The sequence below is a fragment of the Heterocephalus glaber genome, unplaced genomic scaffold (assembly GCF_053883595.1).
Source record: "Heterocephalus glaber isolate CG9 unplaced genomic scaffold, H.glaber_assembly_v1.0 deba00001472, whole genome shotgun sequence".
In the NCBI taxonomy this organism is placed as follows: domain Eukaryota; kingdom Metazoa; phylum Chordata; class Mammalia; order Rodentia; family Bathyergidae; genus Heterocephalus; species Heterocephalus glaber.
Window position 1 is genome coordinate 89,696,615 of NW_028258315.1, and position 17,104 is coordinate 89,713,718.

A 17,104-nucleotide genomic window follows, 5' to 3' on the forward strand; every position below is an offset into this window, starting at 1 on the left:
ACACACACAGAGTCACATCTTTTTAATGACAGGAGTATGTTCTGAGCAACATGTCATTAGGTGATTTCATCGGAGTGAACACCATAGGCTTAAACTAAGTACTTAAGTACTAAGTACTTAAACTAAGGTGGTTACAACATCATTAAGAAATAGAACCTAGGGACCATCACTGCATGGGTACTCCATTATTGACCATAATGTCATTGTGTGGCACATAACAGCACATATATGCGTATGTGGTATGTATTTTAATCTTGAAATGTATGTGTTTCCAGATTAAATACAACAATTCAGTGTATATACATAAAAAGTTATTATAGAAAAAGAAACATTACCATTGATCCCCCTCAAAATACTCCCTCTTGCTACAAACACACTTATCCTTCTTGCCATTTGCTGAAGCAGTTCTAGAAGCCTTCTTTCATGAATGCCTTTATGCAGTGTGTTTGTTACCCAGTGTCTCCCAGTGGAAAGGCAGGCTTGTAAAAGCATTATGGTGTCTCCTCATTCACCTTATTCACATGATCTGGCATCCTGTGACTTCTGTCTTCCCCAAAGTCAAACTGACAATGAAAAGTAAATGTTTTCAATCGATTAAGGACATCAAGGCAGCCACGACAATGCAATTAAAGATACTCACAAAAGAGGACTTCCAGAACTGCTTCAGAAAGTAGCATGAATGATGGGATGAATGATGGAAGAGAGGGAAAATGTTTTGAGGCGGTCTAATGGGAGTGTGTCTTTTACTGTAATATTATTTTTAAAAGATTCATCATAGTTTATCATATCTCATATATGCACCACCTGATTAAGTATATACATTTTGTAGTTAAAAATCTTTAAAATTATAACCTAATGAATTTTTTAATAATGGATATTAATTTTTGTGAAAAAGTCAACATAGTAACAAAATTTTTTGCAGAAATTTTTGTTAACTTAATAAATGGTTAACTACCAAAACCCCATAGCAATTATGAAAATAAATAGCCATAGTTGCAAAATACCCCTGCATTGTACAATTAAAAATAGTTAAAGTGGCAAACTTTATATTATTTATATTTTACAACAATAAAAACTTTACCAAACATGCATTATATGGCATGATTAGAAGCAATTCCTTTAAATTAGGAATGAGTCATGATTTCCTAATCCTATTGCTTCTTTTCAACAATGTGTCATGAGCCTAGTGCAATAAAACACAAAAGAGAAATATGAAGATTACAAAGGAGAATTTTCACCAATGATATCATCTATGTAAAAAGTCCATGAGATTCCATACACAGGCTTTTAGCTCTAAATTTCTTGGCTATAAAATATTCAATACATAGCAATCAGTGATGTCCTCTTATATTAGTGGCATACATTAGAAAGTACTTTCAGATGTACTTCATTTACAAAAAACAAGGAAAAACTATAAGCTAAGTATAAGTCTAATATAAATAAAATTATGAAATGGTATTAAAAATAAAAAGGACATAAGTATACTTAGCTTATGAACGGGAAGGTCCAACATCAAAATATAGCAATCATCTTCAAATCTGTTTAACTTAACAAAATTTTAATGAAAGCCTTAGCAGAATTCATGGACATTAACAAGCTAACTTCAAAATTAATATGAAAGCATAGAGTCAAGAATAACCAAGACAAGGCCAGGGATTTAGCTCAGTGGTTTCGCTGCCTGCTGTGCAAGCGCAAGAACCCGAGTTCGATCCCTGGTACAAAAAAAGAAAAATAATAACCAAGACAACTTAGGAAAAGTATAAGGAAAGGATGTGTGTTCTTCTCAGTATCGTCATGATACAGAGCTATAATTAAAGAAATATGATATCGACATAGGGATTCATAAGGCACAGCATTTGGAAATGGATCTGCATATAGACAGGATACAACTGTCATACAAACTGGAGGGAAAATGAAGACTCTCCAATAAAAGCTGCAGGTTGATAGAATTCTAGCATGTACATGGTCCTGAGTCTCATCTCCAGTGTTACACACACAGAGAAAAGTGCAAGTTAACTTCATGCCCATCATATGAAAAAGGACTAAATCGGAACCCTACCTCATCACACACACACACACACACACACACACACACACACACCCAAGTAAATTTCCAAAGGGATTAAAGTTCTAAGTGTGAACGGCAAAACATTAAAATGTTCAGAATGCACAAAGTACAAAAGAAAAGAACAAGTTACGCTATATTAAAATAAAAACAAAAGTAAATTTTTACATCAAAAAATATCCATTAAAGTGAAAAAACATACCAAGGGAATAGGAATACACATTTACAATGTATGGAACTGTAGAGAAATCATATCTGAAATATAGAAAGACCACCTAAACCAATAAGAATGAACCAAACCACCCAACAGGAAATTGCCCAATAGGAATATGGAGACCAAACTTCCAAATAACCAATCACATTGTTAAAAGATGCTCAATCCCAGTAGTAATTAGGGAAATAGACACTAAGCTGCTGAGAAACCATCTCCAGCACATAGGTCTTGGGTGCATAATTGGTACAGATACTTCAAGACATTGCTCAGACAGCTGAAATTGAAACTGCCCATTGGGAAAACACCAATTAGGACTTTCTGCAAACATCAGCAAGCTGGACTAAACATGTACACTCCAGGATCTTTTGTCCCACATTTTGAATGCTCACCAACCTCATAATAATTATCACAAAAAACCCAAATGATACTCCTTCCGAGCAGATAGACAGAAATACGTCCTCACACAAGAGGGCAGCCATGTCTTACGTCTTTCAGTGTAACAAGGCACGTGCTGCCAGTCTTGTGGCTTATTGGCCCATCTGGGAAAGTTCTGTATCTAGCAAAAAGTGTACGTGTGTGTGTGTGTGTGTGTGTGTGTGTGTGTAGCAGAAGAGCGGAAATGGAACTGGGTATGGCTTACTTGGAGCAGTCTTCGCAAACAATGTTCCCTGTGGTCTCCTTGATAGTGCGCTCAGACACAAATGCTGGATATTCAGTATCACAAGGCTCCAGGGTCTGCTTCAGTTTCTGGGCTGCAGGGATGGGGGAAGGAAGGATGAGAGAAGATTAAGAATTCAATACACAGGCTCAGTATTGTGACTGGCTCCCCAAAGCAACTCAGAATGCAGTTGGGCTTCTGCTGCTCTGTGATTTTTCTCGGCACAGCATAATGCATTATTTTCTAATTAGTCAAGTGATTTCATCTGCCAAGCAACTCTGTAAGCTATAATTCCTCAAGCAGTTGTGTTGGCTTGATCAGCTATCATTTATATATCACAAGAATTCTTTCTGGGCCAGCATCAGTCTCTGACCTCGGGCTCACTTGAGCTTAACAACAACACATATGTATATCTGAATAAATGTATAAAATATAAGTCATACCAATACCATATTATTTAGGGTGAGACAAAGGTCAAGACAAAATTGCATGGTTTTATTATAGAAAGCAAATTGAAATATGAAATAGTAAAATACGTAATGTCTTTGAAGTACAGCCATGAACCAAATCCTACCATTATAAAGTTCCTTGTCCAATAATATGCCATGTCGGTTTTAAAGCACTAAATAACCCTGGAATGTGGATGAGCACACAGTAGGCACTGGGTAATGGCTTGGGGGTTGACTGAATTATTTGGATGAGTCACGTCCAGTGGACAAGATCCAAAATCCCTGTCTCAGCTGTCATATTTCTAAAATGGAGATAATAAAATTCTTTCAGAGGTAGATTTGAGATGTAAATGAAACAATCCTTGCTGAGTACTTAGTGCGTACCTTGGGATACAGTAAGGGCTAAGTAAATGTCACAGAAGAGTAACAGCGCAGACATTCTAATAAGGCTCTGTGACATTAAAATGACAGTGATGGCTACTAGGGCACAGCGGATAAGGATGAAGGCCCTTATATAAGAGAAGTTTGGGGAACAAATGGCCGTTCTGCTGCTTTTAGCTAATCCTTAGTCTTCTCATCTGTAAGATGGGGATGTCAGCAGTATGGGTGCTCTCCACAGGATGTCTAGTCATTAACATTTTCCCAATGAAAAGCTTGTAAGCTCCAGTACCCAAATTCTTTACAAAGTCTCTGGCTAGCATATATACAGAAGGACAAAAAGAAATATATATATATAACATTCAATTCCCAAACAGGATTTTAACACAGTGATGGGTGTAGTATTGTTTCTCAAATGCTGTGCACCTTGTTGGATGGTGGAAGCAGGATAGACTGTCCACCAGGGATTCTGTGGACTCTGACAGAGCCATCAGTGTGACCACCCACAAGACACCTGTTCCCTAACAATCAGATAATTGTTGGCTAATCAGGAAGCCATGTTCTAAGCATTTATATCCTAATATAATGGGATTTTCCACTGAGCTTTAGGTCTTTGGAGGGCACTGGGGTTTTGAAACAATGCATTGTAATTTGCCTTATTTAGAACAAAAGGAAGTAGACTCTCATTCAGGTTTTCTAGACAGACATGTGATTTCAGGAACAGGTCACTGACATTGAGGGAGACATCACCTCTGGTAACCTGCAGGATTGTTCTAAGGAATAAATGGACAAAAGTGCATGCGCTTTTAACAGTGAAGCACACACTTTCATACACACTTCGCACGCACGTATGCATACGCACAGGGCCTTCACAAATTGCTGTTAGCAATTATTACCATCTATGTCCCTGAAGCTGGGCCAGTCGTTTATTAGCGAAGAACATAAATTCTAAGGGTTGTGAATCCTGCTACTGCTGTTGAACATCACTGAGTTTTTAAACTGTCTTTATACGTGTCCTTATCTGCATCCTCACTTCAGCAGCACATTCTCTTCTGCAAACTGGGAGTGACAGTCCCAAGTTCCCTCGATGGAGGACTGCGTGAAAGCTGCAGGCACAGCGTGCTGAGTGTGCATTCTTACCGCTACTGTCTGCTCTGCTGCCAAGGTTACTTTCAGGGTTACTTTCCTCATAGCTCTGACCTTTTTGAGACCTTCCTTAGGGTTAGGAATTTCAGACAGACAGCTGGCTCCTTGACTGCCCTGATGGCATGGGGCTGGTGGCTGCTGTTGCACCAAAGGGCCAAGTCCCAGGAACTATGCATCTGTGTCCAGTGGTGCTACCTCATGGGAGGGTCATTAAGCGCTTGCTGAACACGCTTACGAGTCTCCAGAATGGTGTTTTTCAAGGAAATACAATAGATAAAAAAAAATGTGAGAATCCCTGTAACAAGGCACCTGCCTTTCAGGTAGGTCGGGGGACCGTCGATGTCGAAGGCCCAAGTCACAACACCAGCGGGTACTTGGTGGGAACCACATTCTCCTCGCGGTTCTTTTTCAATGCCTGTTTTGTGAGGAGGATCTTTCTGAGTGATACCAAGGAGTTTTGCTGCCTTTCTTTAATTTCCATTTCTTTCTTTCATTTGGGAGTCTCTCCCTTTAGCTTGTGGAGGCCAAATACCAGCCTCACAGTATCTGACTACAACGTGGTAGGATTCTTTTTTCATTTCCACAGTTCTCATTCCAACAATTGATCTGTCTGTATGACGAGTGATTCTGATTTTCAATTTATGAAGCTTCCTTTTTTGTAGATAAAGTATTTGGATGTCAAAAAGCAAGTCCATTAAAGTGAAATAAAGACTAAGTACATAACAGCATGGATTGTAAATGAATATGGAATATACCTGCCAAGGGTATACACAACCTGATGGTGGTAACAGCTAAATTTATTAACGAACTGCTTCCGTGCTAGACGTTATCCTGCTTTGTATGTATTACTTAGCTATAAAACATGACAAAATTGGTAAGTGAACTTGAGATATGAACAATTTTTATCTTTGCACATTACGAGAGAAGGTGACAGGACTATTTTGCCCAAATTCATTCGGTAGGTATATGGAACACCCCCAAAATTAGACCTTGAGCTGTCTAGCCACAGCTCCTGGGTGTTTCACTGCTTTGTGAAGTTGGGCCAATGGAAGGTACCAAGAAAGGTCTTTGGGGCAGGCAGAGTGGGGAAGCACACATGATTTAAATAAGCCTGATAATGTCACCATCTCTAATTCTAACTGTGTAGGCCTGGTTCGAGTGGACTGAGTCCAACACTCTCAAAGCTGAGACTCATCTAGCTCTGATCTTTTCTGGAGATGGAATTCTTTTTCTTGTGACGATTGTTGCTCATGCTCTACGTTGCTCATGCTGATGTGGTGATAAATTGTTGAGTCTATTAGCAGCGTGACTATAGATTGGCTAGTTGCTTGATATGCTTTTGGGAAACATAAATTATCATATAGAGCCAATGGCCACATTTAATCTAAATAACATGAACCTTCCTTTGTCTAGAATGCTACGGAAAACACCCTATATATTTGCCAGCCACTACTGTTTATGGAATTTCAACCAATAGCCAAGGCTTCCAGAAGTCTATAGGCTACTGTTTTAACTCTAGGCATTCAAAACTCACAATCTCACAAAGCTGCTTATACATATGGATCACAGTGCTCACCAGGCTAGGTCCTTCTTTTGCAATAAAGGACACTGAGGCTCAGAAATCAGACACAGCCTGCCTTGAGCCCTGTGGAAAATAACTCATGATCAACTTCTCTTTTGCATTACTGGGGATTGAACCCAGAGCTCACATATGCTGGGCAGCAGCTCTATCACTGAGCTACCATCCTCTAGCCCACTGTCATCATTTACCTGGACAGTAAATTTACTGAGCACTTACTACATAGTTTTTTGCTGCGCTAGGCTATTTGTAGGACTGGAACCCTCACCACTGCATAGTGAGCAAGGCTCTGCTACTACCCCATTCTGCAGAGGAAGCAACTAAAACTCAGAAATTTAAATGTTTGCCTAAAGCCACAGTGCCGTGAATGGCGAAGACCAGAAGTGAGCCAGCACGGTCACATCCTGGTGCCAACGCTCTCTGCAGCCACATGGCTCTGCCTCCCACCCCAGTTGTGCTACATATGTAAAGCTAGAGTCGCCATGACCTGTCGCTCACTCACAATGAGCTATCCAGTGGAGCATCCACACAATTGAATTGCTTTAATTTTCCCTTAGCAACAAATGTCCCTGATGAGAATAACCAACTTGGGTTCACAGTAATTATGTGCAAACAATTGGGAATGAATAGATTTGCCATTTGAAAAGCCTTCCTCTTTTCTTTCTGTGAATGCATCCTCATTCACAACTGGGTGCCAGCAAACTCTGTTCTCTTTGTGAAAGTTCTCCAAAATTATGCCTTTGTGATAATCAAGCAGAAATGTGCTTCCACAGTCCCCTTCATTAAGGAAATGAAGCAGATAAACAGTGTAATTATGGATTCCATTTTTAGCTAAAACAAAGATATATGTCTTAGCTCTGGGTCTTTAGCGAGACAATAGTAAACTTAGAATGAAGAAACCTTGCAAGTCAATGTTATGGTGCCTGAAACTTTTCCCTCCTTATATTGGCTTTAGGATTTATGTTTACTTTTAATAAAATATTCCAATGACAGCATCCCTGTGGGTGAGTTAATGTCCTTCCATTCGATTGTTTCATTTACAAAATGGAAAAATTCATGTTCATGCCCAGCAGAAGCCTGTGAGCCTCAACAGGACAATTCATGTGCAGGACCCAGACTGACATCTAGGCTCAAAGAGAGGCAGCTGTGGGCCTGGTGAGTACTGAGTGAGAGTGGCAGATCTTGGCTGTGGTCTAACACTTCTACTTTATTTATCATTATGAATGCGCCTTTCATCAGTGTATCTATGTAATCGTCATCTATGTATTTATCATCATGTGTATCCATCTGCCTCCTTCCACACATTTCTTCAATCTGATGACATAGGTGCTTTAGAGAGGTTTGGTGGCAATTTTAGCAGGGTCTAGCTCTCAAGCACACTGATGAGGTTTTGAAGATAATTTGCAAAGGATTTCCAACTCTCTGGAAATGCCAGAATACTCTGCCAGCACATCATGTGTCAGCAATGTAATTACTGGACAAGATCTTCCTATGGTCTGTGGGAAGAAGGTCCCTGGTAATAAAGTGAGATGACTTTTTTTTCAAACTATCTGTTAAGGGTCTTGCTTTAAATCTTCCTAAGACAGAAAAAAGAGAACTAAAGCATCTCATATTTATATTGGCTAAATTTTTGACCAGTGTTGGACCAGCTGTGAAGAGGTGGGAGTGTAAATTTTCACAATGGGAACCTCCCCAAGTATCTCCAGACTTCATGCAAAGACCAGTTCTTCCTCCTTGCCCCATGGCCTACACCTCTTGATCCAGACAAGAGCTTCTCAACAGTGGTACTCTTGACATCTTGAGGCAAATACTGCTTTGTTGTGGGGGCTGTCTTGTGTGTTGTAGGATGTTTAGCAGCATCCCTGGTCCCTGTCTACTAGATTCCAGTAGCAAGTTATGACAAATCAAAACATCTCCAAATATTGCAATATCCCCTGGGAGGCAAAATTACCTCCCAGTTGAAAACCAATGATTCAGGCAAAGATCACAGTGACTGGCACTCAACAAAAACTCAGAAGTATCTGTCAAAGCTGCAGGACCAAAACACGAACGTGGGCAGACATCTGTCTGAGACAGCAGGTCACAGGGAAGAGAGCAGGTCAAAGTGAGCATGGGGGAGTATGACTTCAGACTGGCATGAAGAGAGTGTCTTTATAGAGTACTAGGAGGAATGCCAAAAGTAAGCCCCTGAGGCCGACCAGCCTGCTGTCCTCAGCACTGAGCACACTCCTAAGAAACAGTCACAGGTCTTAGTCAAAAACCACCACCACCCACCATATATGGAATACTTGCACATGGGCTGTGTGTGTGTTAACGCACCTCTCATAACCACATCATATTTATTGTTATCTCCAGGAACAAATGAGAAAACCAGCTCAGAGAGACCCAAGCACTTTTCCCAGGACCTCCCAGGTAGCAAGAGGCAGAAGCGTGCCTTGCCTCCAAGCCAGGACACTTAACCACTAGGCTACACAGCCACCCTCAACACTGTATGATCACAGCCCTTTTCAGAGGGAGTGAGATTTGTCCCAGGTCACTGGTACTGCATAGACAGCAGCTGTTTAACCAATTTGCAGCCCACTCCCTTGGCCTCTACTGATTTACTTTTTTCCTTTTCTTTTAATCTCATTTATCTTAAAAAAAAAAAAAAAACCCAAACCTTCTATTAATAAAAGTGTGAAAAACTTAGTCAAGGAAGAAAAGTAGAAAACATAAGTGACCATTTAGTAAATTCCTTCTCATCTTTCTTTTTCAAATCATGTGCAAGGGTAAACAAAAGTGAGTTCATACTATTGGCGAAATTTCTCTGAGGAACACAATAGTCTTCCTTACCTAACTCATATTTTAATCTCTGTCTACTGAGTCCTCGTTTTCCACCCTCATTTAACTCCAAATCCTTTTTCCTCCACCATTGGACTTCTTTTTGGTGTATATACCGTTTTGTATCTTGAATTTTGCTTTATTACTTAATTTTGTAAGGTTTTTTTGGTGGGGAGGGTGGGGAGGTTGGAAGGAGGATGGGCTCTCACTGTGGTGCCCAGGTTGGTATCCAACTCATGAACTGAAGTGACAATCTTGCCTCAGGTTCCTGAGTAGCTGGGACTATAGGCATGTGCCACCAGACCCAACGATGTGAGCATTTTTTATTTCATTAAAAGTTTGCAGAAATAGTGTACGATGCTTTTTGTAATGTTTTTAAATGCACTTATTATTAGACATTTAAAGAGTCATTATTTGCGATCATAAATTCCCTATGGATGACCATCCTATTTTAGGAACCTCTGCTCCCATCCCAGTTTACTTCCCTAAACCAGATTTTCAGAAGTGGGATTATGGGTACTTGTCATTCCAAACTAGTGCCAACACAGCCAGAAGGGAGGAGGAGTTACAAACATGCTCAGCATGAAAAGGATTGTTAGGATATTTAATAACGAAAGATTAAGCACCTACAATGTACTAAACCCTGGCTCAGTGCTAAGAGGTAACAATGGTTAAGACATATCTCCCATTATCAAGAAATTCCACTTGAGTGTAAAACAAACTGACACATTAACAGTAAAAAAGATTACAAGTGTCAACCGAGGCAGGAGCAAGAAAGGTTGCTAATTCTGCCTGAGACAGAGGTTGTAAGAGGGAGAAAAGGGATGCCGGATTAACATTATCCAGCAAACTAGAGAACTGTTGCTATAGTACCAATTAACCTCTTTTTTTTAAAGATAGTTAAAAATAATAAGAATGCTAGTAATCTAGTCCCTAGGATAGTGATGGCAAATCCTTTAAAGACAAGTGCCAGAACTTCAAATCCAAAACCCACTTATTTATTGCAAAGTACCGACGATGCAATTAAAACTGAATAGTGAGGTTTCAGTTTAGAAGAAACAACTCATACACTAACATCTTTTGTCTTAAAGGAAAAACCAATAACATGCGTGCCATAGGTTTACCACTACTGCCCTAGGATCTCAGGTTAAGAAAAAAAAAAAGGAACATGAATGAATACATGAAGGAAAGATAGAACAGAATGTACCCAAGAAACAGCAACTGACAGAGCAGGCAGTGCTTTTCCAGAGCATTGGTTTCACAGACAATCATCATCATTGTCAAGGTCAGCACTGCCATCACTATCATAAGGGATTAATTATAGCTACCATTTGTGGTCCGCAGATAACGTGCATTATCTCATCATTAAATGCACATACACACCCCCGGAGGTAAATATTATTCTTCCCATTGTGCTTACTGGGGGATACACAGCCTTTGCAAGATCAGCTAATTTGTCAAAGATCAGCCTCCAAGACAGACTCAAACCCATACTGACTTAACTCCACAACTCATGCCTCTGAGTCTCTACTAATCACTTCTCACATCGCTGAAGGCTTTTGAGGAAGGATAGTATGATCATATTTCTATTTTATGAGGGTTAACTGTGGAAACAAAAATAAGGTAGTCATCCATCCACTCAGCCTGAGACACAGGTGCTAGATCTGTCTCCCTTTGATTTTTGCACTGCCCACAAGTATTCTGAAGAATTTACCTGTGCAATGTGTGATCTCAAAGCGTTGGTTAACACAATAGTTCAAAGTATATGTTCAATGTGGTGGAATGGAACCTGTGGAATTTTGCATCAGCTTGGACAGAACAGCATAGCACAGAGCAGCTTTTTGCTGACAGAGCTGAAAAAATCATCACTTTGTCCTGGGTAGTTGCATGCGAGTTAGCACATCCCTGATGAAAAGTAGCCAGTGAACCCAGGGTTTATCACTCCGACTAGGAAATTGAAACCAGTTGCTGCTTACCTTTAGCTGTCATATCAGAGTGCCACCAACTGCAGAGGTTAAATTCCACCAGGAACCTAGACAGACGGTGGGAAACCCCAGTGTTACTCAGTTATCCACCCCCTGGCTCGAACAGTGACAGCTGTGCTGTCCGGCACTGCTCATCTTATTGGAAGGAATAACATCACACCCTGGAGACACCAACATGGTAGAATCAGTTCCCGCTGCAGTTCCACCTGCTTTATCCTTAGCATGGCTATTTTTCCATGTGTGCCAGAGCAATCCTGAGTCAGGCTTACCCAGACTCAAGGACTCCTCGTTGAAAAATATCTTCCTGCTTGGGCAGAAATAGTCTTCTAGTTACTAGGTTATTTATCACTCCTAACCATGTAGTTTGATTCCACCCTAAATAACCAATTTCTAAAGACCTCTCCTGCCTTGTTCAGATATACAAATAGAATATTCTCCTCTACCCAGACTATGGTCTATAGTAATAAAGAGCACTTTCAAAATTCACACTGCAACTAAACTTGTTTAAGCCTTGTATATGCACGGGGGCAGACACAAATACCTTTTTATAATACTATCATGCCACAATTTGACTTTAGAAAAATTAAAATTTCTGAATTGCTAGTAAAGGACACAAAACTAATATCACCTTCCAAATAAATGGAGATGGATCAAAGTCAAGTCATTTATTTTTCAGCCTCATAGCTACCATCTATAGCAGCTCCCTCTCAGTTAAAACCCTGTCATTCACTGGTATGCATTTTCTCTGTCTCATATATGTACAAAGAATTTACTCCTCTTTCAAATTTATAAACATTGTTAATATAGGCTTTATTTTTAAAAAGGTCTTTTAGGGCCAGGGATTTAGCTCAGTGGTTCCGCTGCCTGCCTCACAAGGGCAACGTCCCGAGTTCAATCCCCGGTACCAAAAAAAAAAGTCTTTTAGAGGGTCAATGTCTATGTATTGAATGGCAGGGAATCTGCCTTCAGCTCACAGAATTGGAGCCTTGGCCGGGCAAAGCCACAATAAGAGTTTGATATGACTTAATCTGGTTGACATCCTTGTCCATGGAGTTCTTATCTTTTGTGTGGCGCAGTATTTCTGTAACATGTTTCTGGTCTGGAAGTCAACCTTTCACCTTCACGTCATCTTAGGTCTGACCTAAGTCACAGAGCACACAGCATCTTCCAAAGAGGACCACAATTTGACAGGGTAAACAATTAAATCACACCTGAGAAAAGCCCCCAGCCTGAACCGATGCCTGTTTGAGCTGCAGTATGCACACCAGCCAAGACACCCCAAGTAGCAGTGGACAGCTACGGCAGTGTGTTCTGACCACAGCCCACCCAGGCTGCATTAAAAACTGCCAGACATCCATGTTAAATTTAACAGTAACCACAATAAATAAATTTGGTGTGTGTATTGCAAGCTGTTAGTCTGTTAAACAATGACATAAGAGCTTAGGAAGTAATCACGGATAACTTAATGAAAGATAATTTTCTGGTCTTAGTGTTCAATATTTTGAGATATTCAATAAGAATATCTCAGAGTATTATAAATCTAACAGTTATTGAAAGTATGAAGCACAATCTTCCAATTTGCTTAATAGAAAAATAATAATACTTTTCAAAAAATGTAATGGATTGTACTTACAAGACAAGTTCTGTCATTATCCATTTCATGGCAGAGAGGAAGGCATTATAAGGCTGAAGGGAAGAATTCAATCCATTAAAAACAATGTATCACACACAAAGTTTGTAGTTTAACTTAAGTCTTTACAGAAAGACAATGTTATTCTTCTAGAGAGATTGATATAGTGTTAGAAAACAGTGATGCTCTAGCTAAAGGAAGAAAATGGTTGGATATCGGATCCCAAAACTAACATTTTAAAACTTTGAACTCCCTGTAGTAAGATGTGATTTACAAGTAAAATAAACATGTTCTAATACAAGGGTTATCACTGGGAGGAAAAAGGAAGTTCAGCAAATGATGCTAAAACCTTTACCCTCTGGGGGCTAATATTTCGCAGCCTAATGTGAGGGGCTGGAATCATATAACTAATTTTAAATGGTAATTCACAGAGCTCTCTTTTGGAAAGGCAACTCCCTGTTCTCCATCTCTGTATGTCATTCGTTGAAATAGGCACAAATTGCATACACTTGATTTTAATGCCTTCCATGAATTATGTAGGATTTAAGCTGCCTTTTCTCACACTTACATATTTGGACTTGAAAAAATGATAACCATATGAACGTGAGATTTTTATCCTTGCAGAAAATCCCCTTCACTCTATAAAAGAAGCCGTTGACACCCTAATCTTTATTTCAGAATATTTTAATTGAAAAAAGCAGTTGGATTGTTTATTCTGTGATATTTCCTATGTGGATAATTCAATTTCCTGAATTCTGAGAAATACCAGGTCTCCCCCTCAGTCGGCCCTTTGTACCTAGGTCTGTCAGATATGTAAGTGCTAGATGGACCTGAGACAGGTAGTGACACTGGCAAATCCTGGGGTCCAGAGATATCAGGCCCAGAAAAGTCTCAACACCTTTAGTAGTTGCCTTCATCACAGAACCGAAATGGATGCCAATCCTGGTTTCTGAGGTGAGAGCTGCTTAATCCTACTTTCTGAGCATTTTAATTGTCAGAACTAGAATTTGGAATGGCGGAATTATCCAGCTTTCAATAAAATGAAAACGAACTTATATTCCCTTAAGCATTCTTGAAACTTTCCTATTTCAGGCCAGAAAGTAAATGGGCAGAACAACAACAACCACCACCACCAAAGACTGGGGTTATTCCCAGCCCACCCAGATTCCAGACATTCTGTATCTCTTGCTCAGATTTAACTGAGTTCTTCGACATCATCCCATGAATCGGAGGACTCTGGGCTCCCAGAATGAGGGTCAGAGAAGGATGTGAACGTGAGCAATTTTCTAAAACCAAATATAAACTTGGAGTCCCAAGGTTTAGGCATTGCATTTTATGGCTTGAAAAAAAATCACCTTTCAAAAACTAGTCAGGCCATGGCCATGGGACAACCCTGTGTCTTTGTACCTGCTGAGATGAGGGATGTGGGGCAGAAGGAAGAGGGTGAGTGAAGGGATTAGAAGGCCTGGAACAGAGGCAGTTGGACAGGCCAGGGGCAACGGTGCTCAAGAATTCCCCGCCAGACCTTGGCTTAACATGTGAGCAAACAAAGGGATTACGGAAATGTGGGATTAAAATATTTAAATGCACATTACCACTCGAAAGGATGAAGCTATTGAGCTTTTAAGCCCAATGATGAAAACGTATCTTGGGAACATTTTAAGCCTGGAAATATTTGTGTTAAGTTAGGGAAGCTGGGTTTGGAAAGACACTCTATAGTCTTACTGAAAACCAGTATTTTCCAAAAAGTCCAACTCGCAGTTGCTGCTCTGAAAATTTCCAGCTCTGAATCATTTCGTGTCCCCTCAGTCTGGGAGAAGCATGTTAAATATTTAGTGTTTAAATAATTCCTTTTGTAAAATCTTAAATCAATCTATCTGGCTTTTAAATATTGTATTTTAAACCAAGTGTATTTTAGTTTATTTTTTAGTATTTAAAAAATCATACCATTGAAAAAATTATATTTACACACATATGTAGACCAGAAAGAGGTAGACTGTATCTGCTTTGTCATTTGTTCCTGTGTGTTAGGTAATTAATCAGTAGCTACACTTGCACTGGATGTGCCTTTGCTTTTTAGGGCCGGGTCTCCCTCGTTGCCCAGGCTGACCTCTAACTCATTCCTCTTGCCTCTACCTCCCAAGTAGTTGGGATTCCAGGCCAGCGCCACCTTGGGCAGCTCAAACATTGCCAGCTGTAAGTTACATTTTTGAACCAGAATCAATTATAGCAGTTAATATCTGGCAGTCTGACAGCCAGTTTCTGTATCAGTACTGTGTCGATTCATCTTCAACTGTGACATCACCCATGGAACCAGTGCTGGGAAAGTCCTCTCTCAGCCCAGCAGAGTGCAATCAGGGAGCGCACGTACCATCGATTTGGGAACGTGCTCGTCAGTTAAGCTCTACAGCATTCTAAGTCACAAGGAAGATTTCCATTGAAAGAAATCAAATTCTCTTTTATCTAACAATGAGAGGATTGACAAAAATTCTCTGCCTTTTCCATCCATCAGAAAGGGGCTACTGGATTAATCCATCAAAGACTTTAGCCTGGTTTTTCATTTATATAATCACCAGATTTAGGTCTAAACAGAAAAGGCTTTCATGATAAGTCAAGTCAGGAAATACCTTTAAACATTTATGGTTTTGAAAACAGATAAACTTGACTACCCCAAGGAGGGTACACAGAGAGACAGAAATGCGCAGCTGCTTTCTGAGCAAGAGAATTGATTGTACTCACATCCAGGAGCCCATGAGCACCGTCGCTGCTCTCCTTGTTGGCTCTACACATGGCTTGGTAGTCATAAAGGGTAATTCTATGGGAGAGAATGGACAGGAGCTTAGCTAAGTAGGGAATGCGGGGCCCAATGCTGCTGTGTCGCAGGAGGCTGAACCAGCACAACCTTCAAGTTCCACAGCCACAAGCACAATGTAAGCCTAACAAGGACTGAGTGACAAGTAAGGAACATGGCAGAGTCCACCGCTGGAGAGCCTGAAGAACAAAGAGAATAAGGTAGTGGGAAGGACAGAGGGCGATGAGAAACCCCCTCACTCGATGCATCAGTTACCTCAGTCTAAAACAAAGATGGCTTCCATGGACCGAGATACTCCAAGGGAAGTATGCTGATGTGGACTGGATTTGGGCCATGGATGGAATCGTGATAGACGAGGCCTTGGAAAGGTCAATTTGCATTAAAAGATAGCAAGAACATCTGTTTTCCTCAAACAGCAGGAAGCAGGCCTGGAGTAAGAAAGCTCTGCATTTTGGCAATTGGTGGGGAACCAGCTGGCTCACTACATGTACAGGGGTACCTGGGTACTCAGCATTAATTGGTTCTGGGAGGTGCAATGGATACCGAGCGCAAAGAGCATCAAATTATTTCAGCTGGAAAGGGCAGCAAATTCTAGCTTGTATGTCTAGTACCAAAAAAATGATAAATACTAGGACAAAACTCTTCATCAGAATGTGAGTACCAAATTAAATGAGTTTCAAAGCACTAGAGAACCAAGGTATACCTGTAATCTCCATCCATGCTCCCATGCCACACACTGCCACCACAATAGCTGATTATATTCTTACTTCTAAAATAGGGCAGTTCATAAGACAAGAAAGTCAACTTTTTTTTTAATCCATTGGTGATTAAGACTGTATCTCTCATCCCAACTACAGTCTCTATTCAACTGCAAAAATGTTTTGCTTTGTAATGGAGGTATTTTAATTCTCCATCAAAAACTTTACAAAGTAAACATGAATGGAGGTTCTTGGATCCATGTTACAACATTTAGATGGAACAAGTGCCTCATTCCATATTCAGAAGTTGTAGCAAACAGACATCCACCCTTCAGCTTCCCTCCTACCATTCCTAGTGGCCCACAGCAGAGACACCTATAGACCAGCCTGACTTAAGTAGCAGCTGCTAAACAAAATTTTACATAGTTTAATTCAAGTGCTTCTAAGTGTCTGTATGAAATTCTCCCCAGAGGAATTCCTTTTTAGAAGAACACGGTGCTTAATGCTGAGTGCCCTTACTGCTGGGCTTGGAAGAACACTAAAATAAAGGCTCCCTGTGAGAAGAGGTGAAGGATTTGTCTTACGCTTACTTCTAGCACCTAGCAAAGCACTCTGCATGGAAAAGGGATTCAGTTTTTAATGTCTGAATGCATGAATGAGTGCCTCATTG

General features: G+C 40.3%; 1 protein-coding gene across 17 annotated transcripts in view; it reads right to left on the reverse strand.

Annotated features, from left to right (window-relative positions):
• The window catches only part of Cacna2d3 (calcium voltage-gated channel auxiliary subunit alpha2delta 3), a 1,090,211-nt gene that overhangs the window by 47,386 nt on the left and 1,025,721 nt on the right, over positions 1 to 17,104 (reverse strand). For all 17 annotated transcript variants that reach the window (XM_087181525.1, XM_087181521.1, XM_087181526.1 and 14 more), the window contains 4 exons: positions 15,664 to 15,739; positions 12,928 to 12,980; positions 11,286 to 11,341; positions 2,920 to 3,031 (listed from right to left, as the gene is read on the reverse strand). In XM_087181525.1, the coding sequence (XP_087037651.1) occupies positions 2,920 to 3,031; positions 11,286 to 11,341; positions 12,928 to 12,980; positions 15,664 to 15,739 (297 nt within the window). The remainder of the gene's footprint in view (positions 1 to 2,919; positions 3,032 to 11,285; positions 11,342 to 12,927; positions 12,981 to 15,663; positions 15,740 to 17,104) is intronic.